This window comes from Mus caroli, chromosome 5 (assembly GCF_900094665.2).
Source record: "Mus caroli chromosome 5, CAROLI_EIJ_v1.1, whole genome shotgun sequence".
NCBI classification, from domain to species: domain Eukaryota; kingdom Metazoa; phylum Chordata; class Mammalia; order Rodentia; family Muridae; genus Mus; species Mus caroli.
The window spans coordinates 103,193,567-103,200,018 of NC_034574.1; the positions used below are offsets into that span (position 1 = coordinate 103,193,567).

Below are 6,452 nucleotides of genomic sequence, written 5' to 3' on the forward strand. Positions count from 1 at the left end.
AAAAAAAAAAAAAAAAAAGAAACCTTTTGTTTTTAAGAATTTGGTTATATTCACACACATACCCTACTCCTCTCAATTCTTCCCAGATATACCCTTTTCCAACTTAGAGACCATATATGTATGTATGTATACTCACGCGCGCGCACACACACACACACATATATATATATATATATATATATATATATATAACCCAATTTGTGCCGCCTGTGTACTCTTAGCAATAGCTTTTAGCTTATGCTCTACGCCCCATGTGCTTTATGTGGATTGGCTGGTGAAATCGTTGAATCAGTCCTGTGAGGTGAACGTGTTTCCTTGAAGCTGTAGGTAGTGATAAAGATTGGGCTTTATATGTAACTGCCTCCATATTCATTGAGTGAGGAACTAGATGGCCCTCTTCATAGGTGCTATCATGAAAATGAACTGAGAATGCATGCTCAGAGCGCTTTCACACTGTCTGAGGTAATCTGTAAGCAGTCGTCTTTGGTACTTTCATCTTTTAGATTTTTGTACTGTGGCTGAATAGAAAGTGAGGTAGACAGCTTAGAGGAACCCGTATTAGGAGGAGGTGGCATCTGGGTAAACAGCTTTGTAGTCTATTTTACCAGCTTACTCATTGGAATGGAATTTAAAGGCCAGGGAGGTTTGAGGTGGGAGTTGCCTTTGTTGTATTTTTCCTAGAAATGCTGGGTTTTGTTGTTGTTGTTGTTGTTTTCATTGAGCCTTCTACCAGCCTTGATGTTTTTTCAGGAATGTATATGCCATACCATATCAGAAATACATAGACATCAAATGTGGTGGCACACACTTTTAATCCCTTGAGAAACAGGCATGTGGATTACTGTGAGTTGGAGGCCAGCCTGGTCTACAGTTAGACGCTGTAGCAAAAATAAATAAATAAATAAATAAATAAATAAGCAAAACAACAGTAAAACATAGATGAGTTAGGGGTCTGAATGCTGAAACCTGGTTCTCTTCTTTTACTCAGGGATGACGGTCCCTCTCCCTCAGTCTCAGCACTCAAACGTCTGGAACGGAGCCAGTGGACAGATAAGATGGACTTACGGTTTGGTTTCGAAAGGCTGAAAGAGCCTGGAGAAAGGACTGGCTGGCTGATCAACATGCACCCTGTATGTACTGTATGAACACTGCTTGCTCATCCTTTGCTTCTAGGGCATGGCTGTACCTCTTCCTGTAAACATCACCTTATCTAATGGATGAGTGATAGATAGAGCAGAGGAAGGCACGTCTGAGAGACCTGGTTATGAAATGCTTTTCATTTCCTGTTTAACATGGAGGCCACAAAGTGCTGGTAGCTCTCAGCAGAAAGCTTTCAAGAATTATTAAAGAAAATTGAGAAGAATCCCCACCGAGGAACCGTTAGACTGTAGTTCTTACAAAGGTGGTGTTTGTGTAAGGGAACAAGTAAAGGGATAGGTGTGAGGATTCCGTCTACAGAGTACTGAGGGTCTCACAGGGTAGCCTGGAAAGAGCTCCTAGGCTTTGTAGAGGTTAACATGCTCCTGTTCAATGGTTCTCTTACAGACTGAGATTTTAGATGAAGACAAACGCTTAGTCAGCGCGGTGGATTACTACTTCATTCAAGATGATGGAAGCAGATTTAAGGTAAGTCCTTGACTCCTATCTAAAACTAAAACCTATCTGTGACAAGTAAGTTGTTTAAACTAAGAGGGTATTTGTTCAATTCCCAATACTTGAAAGGCTGTCTGTAACTCCAGTTCCAAGAAACGCAATGCCCTCTTCTGTTGTCTGTGGCTATCAGGCATGTATTTGGTATATAGCTATACATGTAAGCAAAACACCCATACACGTGAAATAAAAAAATAAGTAAATAGATCTTAAAAGAAAAAAGCTATCAAGGTCCAAGGTGCCTTGTATCCAGGTTGCTCATCACTTGCCACTCTGAAATCTTTTTTCCCTTTTTTCTTTTTTCTCACACCCTTTTGATGGTTTTTATAGGTGGCCTTGCCCTATATGCCATATTTCTACATTGCAGCGAGAAAGGTAAGTCTGTCCTGCTGTAGAAACTGGTCAAATGATCTGTTCCTTACTCTCCTGGGTGGGTTTCAGAACTGATATGGGTAAATTAGGGGATGGATCTTACTAATGGAAAACACATTAATTCTGATCCTAATTTAGGGCTGTGATCGAGAAGTTTCATCTTTTCTATCTAAGAAGTTTCAGGGAAAAATTGCAAAGTTAGAGAATGTGCCCAAAGAAGATCTGGACTTGGTAAGTATTCCCAGGCCTTCCAGAAGCAGGTGAAACAGACAGTATTGGATGAGGTAGAAGGTCGGGTCATTTACTGGGTTGTGGGACAGCCTGGAGGATGAGGGGTGGTAGTTGCCCCCAAAGCTATCTTTAAGGAACTTTGGTAATATTACAGGTACCACATGCAAAAGTAAGCTAGGTGCTTTGACTTGTATGTGTTTAGTTAGCAGTCTTTTTTTTTTCTTTTTTTAATCTATTTATTTTATTTATTTGAGTACACAATCACTGACTTCAGACACACCAGAAGAGGGTATCAGATCTCATTACAGATGGTTGTGAACCACCATGTGGTTGTTGGGAATTGAACTCAGGACCTCTGGAAGAGCAGTCAGTGCTCTTAACCTCTGAGCCATCTCTCCAGCCCCTACTTATCAGTCTTTACCCTCCTGTTCCACACAACCCTTCAGCTTGTCCTTTTACTTTACAGCCAAATCACTTGGTGGGCTTGAAGCGGAGTTACATCAAGCTGTCCTTCCACACTGTGGAGGACCTTGTCAAAGTGAGAAAGGAGATCTCTCCTGCTGTGAAGAAGAACCGAGAGCAGGACCATGCTAGTGATGAGTACACAACGATGCTCTCCAGGTAACTTTCCTTCTCAAGAGCAAAGTGCCAGTTACTCTAGAATAACAAGCTAATGGAGGCAGGAACTCTTCAGAGAGACTCCCCGGATGCTTGGCGTGTGTAAATAAACACTGGCTTCCCAAGATTGTGTTCTGTTTTGTGATTAAGCCCCTCTTACATAGGCAAGATTTGTGGCCCTAAAATTGTGTTGCTATAGCAGTGAGAATATTTTAGAGTGCTCCCTCCACCACGTTAACACAGTCTACAAATTGTATCAACTGTTCTGTTTTATCGATGTCTTCTCCAGAGAACCTGGAGTGTACAAAGAAATTTTAAGTGCAGAACACCAAGTACTGTTATTAAATATTTAGGCACATTAATAACAGAAAAGCAAAGTAAGAACAAAACAAGTCTTGGGAAATTAAGCTTACATGATTTCAGAAACACTGATCACAGTCTTCTGATAAAGAGTTCATTTAGAACCAGGTGAAGTAGCACATGCCTTTGATCCCAGCACTCAGGAGATAGGCAGACGAATCTCCGAATTTGCAGCCAGCAAGGCTCTGTAGAGAGACCCTGTTTCAAAAAGAAAGCAGAGATGGGGGCAGGTTTTGAACCTCCAGAAGGCACATAAAGCTAAAGTCTATGTCATCCCAGTGAGATCAGAGGCAGAGACAAGAGAATTCCTAGAAGCTCACAAACCAGTTAGCTTGGTGTACTGTACGCAGCAACAAAACAACAGAGGCCTTATCTCAATAAGAAGCAAGGCAAGGACCAACACCCAATGTTGGCCTCTTATCTTCCACATGTCCACTGTGGCACGCATACACACACACTAAAAAAATAAATTAAAATCAATTTGAGACTTAGGACACTTAGGTCTTCAGAACTAGTTTCAGACGGTTATGAGTTGCCATCTGGGGACTGGGAATCAAACCCAGGTTTCCTGCAGGAGCAACAGGGGCTCTCAACCATTGAGTCATCTCCTAGTCCTCATTTTTTTTTCTCTTGCAAAGCCATCTAATTTTAAGCTTAGAGTGATAGAGCGTATTGGTTTGTTTGTTTGTTTGTTTTTTGTTTGTTTCTTTTTTTTTTTTTTTTGAGCCAGGGTTTCTCTGTATATCCTTGACTGTCCTGGAACTCACTCTGTAGACCAGGCTGGCCTCGAACTCAGAAATCCACCTGCCTCTACCTCCCGAGTGCTGGGATTAAAGGTGTGCACCACCACGCCCAGCGTATTGTTTTATTTTAACTTGTGTGTGTGTGTGTGTGTGTGTGTGTGTGTGTGTGTGTGTGTGACTAAGGATTGAACCTAGAGCTTTATGCTGCTGAGCTTTTCCCTCTGTCCCTTTTTTCCTTTAATTGGTTGGCGTCTTGGTTCAGTGGCTCATTGGTTGGTTGGAGTCAGGGTCTCACACTATAGCTTAGTTTAGCTTGGAGCACACTATGCAGACCAGGCTGGCCTTATATTTAAACCAGTTGTCCTGCCTTTGCTTCCCAATTATCAGGATATTGAGTGGCTATTCCAGTGTAAGGTTTTCTACTTGAATGTAAGACTTTTATAGAAGTAGTTGGCATTACCTAGTCACTTCAATATACCTTACGCTGCATGCTTTATGATATCTCACTAATACATCACTCCTATAGGATAATCTAGTTACTATCATCCTTATTTTAAAAAGAAAGGGATGTTCTGCAAAGGTAGGCCACACTTGTTTTTGTTTTTGTTTGAGACAGGGTTTCTCTGTGTAGCACTGGCTGTCCTGGAACTCACTCTGTAGACCAGGCTGGCCTCAAACTCAGAAATCCGCCTGCCTCTGCCTCCCAAGTGCTGGGATTGAAGGCATGCGCCACCACTGCCTGTCAGGCCACATTTGTTAACTTCAGCTCTCCACAGTCTCTGTGGAACCAACTCTACTCTTTCACCCTCGCATGGAACAACTTGCTAGTAGAGAGGATGCGTTGGGAATAGCCACACCAAGGTCCTCCTAACTATTGTGCAAAATCTAACTTATGTCATGTAAAATATTCACATCTCCAGCATACCTGAATTTTCTTTTCTCTGTTGGGTGGTGATCCAAGGCCATTTCTTGAGAGATGACCCTGGTCCTTACAGCCTCCTCAGCTGCCTTTGTGTTTGCTCAGTTTGGACTCTAGTCTTCACTCCCCAGTTCCTTGCAGATCATAATTGAGTTAGTGACTTTCCTTGCTTATTTACCAGTATTCTGCAAGGTGGCAGTGTAATTACTGATGAGGAGGAAACCTCTAAGAAGATAGCTGACCAATTGGACAACATAGTGGACATGCGGGAGTATGATGTTCCCTACCACATTCGCCTCTCCATTGACCTCAGAATCCATGTGGTAAGGGGAAGGTGGTTGTTGCTCGAGTTAAGTTCCTAAGAGCCAAGGGGAGCTATGGATAAATCTGCACAAAAATTGATTTTGCTGGAGCCAGCTGGAGTTGGTGGATTAAGGCTGCCAAGTCTAATGACGTGAGTTTGATCCCCAGGACCTGCAGTAGTGGAAAGAGAGACAACTCCTACAGTTGTGCACTGACTTACAGAGTGCATACACACACACACTCACTAAGTAAATGTAATTAAAACATTTTTGCTAGAGAGAGAGACATTTCTGGATGGAGAACTCTTTAGTTAATTTGTACTTCCTTATCCTTCAGGCCCACTGGTACAATGTTAGATTTCGAGGAAATGCTTTTCCTGTGGAAATCACCCGACGAGATGATCTTGTTGAACGACCTGTAAGTGTTTACATTTCTTTAGTCTTAAAGTATATTTCTTCTTTAAAGATTCTATGAAAACAATTAGGGAGTAGTTTTTTTTTTTCCACTAGTCTTTAACCTAAAAACATATTTGTGCACTTGTGTGTTAGCCACAAATATTAATATTTGAATTAAGCTAGATTTGAACCCTTGAGCTTTTGGTTAGGTGCTTGATAGCCAAATGACTGGTGAGAAGTAGATTTGTAAGTGAAGAATCGAGTTCAGGTGTCACTTTTAGTCCTCGGGAAAATCTTTGTCTTCAGTTTTCTTGTTTCCAAGATGAAGATGTTGTCCCGGTCACAGTCCCTTGCTAGTGCTGACCTAACATTCAAGTGAGATAGTGCATGCTACGGAGCTTTGGGACGGAGGTGGTCTGACCAGTAGCTTCATTCCTTGTGTGTTTTTGTTTTCATACCCCATTTTGTTTGTGGTGCTGCTGATTGAACCTAGGGCTGAATATGGGTGTCCAAAGGATGTATCCAGACCTGAATTCTCAGTATAGTTTGTCCTTTTAGGACCCTGTGGTTTTGGCATTTGACATCGAGACGACCAAACTGCCCCTCAAATTCCCTGATGCTGAGACCGATCAGATCATGATGATCTCCTATATGATTGATGGCCAGGTGAACAGAATCTCTTTTTGGGAAACTTAGAATGCTTTTGTGGAGTTTTGCTATTGTTTTGGAGGCAGGGTCTCACCTGTGACTCAGCTTGGCCTCATTCTTTTTTTTTTTTTTTTTTTTTTTTTATTTATTATATGTAAGTACACTGTAGCTGTCTTCAGACACTCCAGAAGAGGGCACCAGATCTCGTTACGG

The 6,452-nt window shown here is 41.8% G+C and overlaps 1 protein-coding gene across 1 annotated transcript in view; it reads left to right on the forward strand.

Moving 5' to 3' along the window:
* Pole (DNA polymerase epsilon, catalytic subunit) overlaps window positions 1–6,452 on the forward strand; it is a 54,562-nt gene that overhangs the window by 1,953 nt on the left and 46,157 nt on the right. The window contains exons 2-9 of the mRNA XM_021162898.1: window positions 989–1,130; window positions 1,546–1,626; window positions 1,981–2,025; window positions 2,161–2,253; window positions 2,720–2,874; window positions 5,075–5,216; window positions 5,533–5,613; window positions 6,150–6,257. Coding sequence (XP_021018557.1) covers window positions 989–1,130; window positions 1,546–1,626; window positions 1,981–2,025; window positions 2,161–2,253; window positions 2,720–2,874; window positions 5,075–5,216; window positions 5,533–5,613; window positions 6,150–6,257 — 847 coding nt within the window. The remainder of the gene's footprint in view (window positions 1–988; window positions 1,131–1,545; window positions 1,627–1,980; window positions 2,026–2,160; window positions 2,254–2,719; window positions 2,875–5,074; window positions 5,217–5,532; window positions 5,614–6,149; window positions 6,258–6,452) is intronic.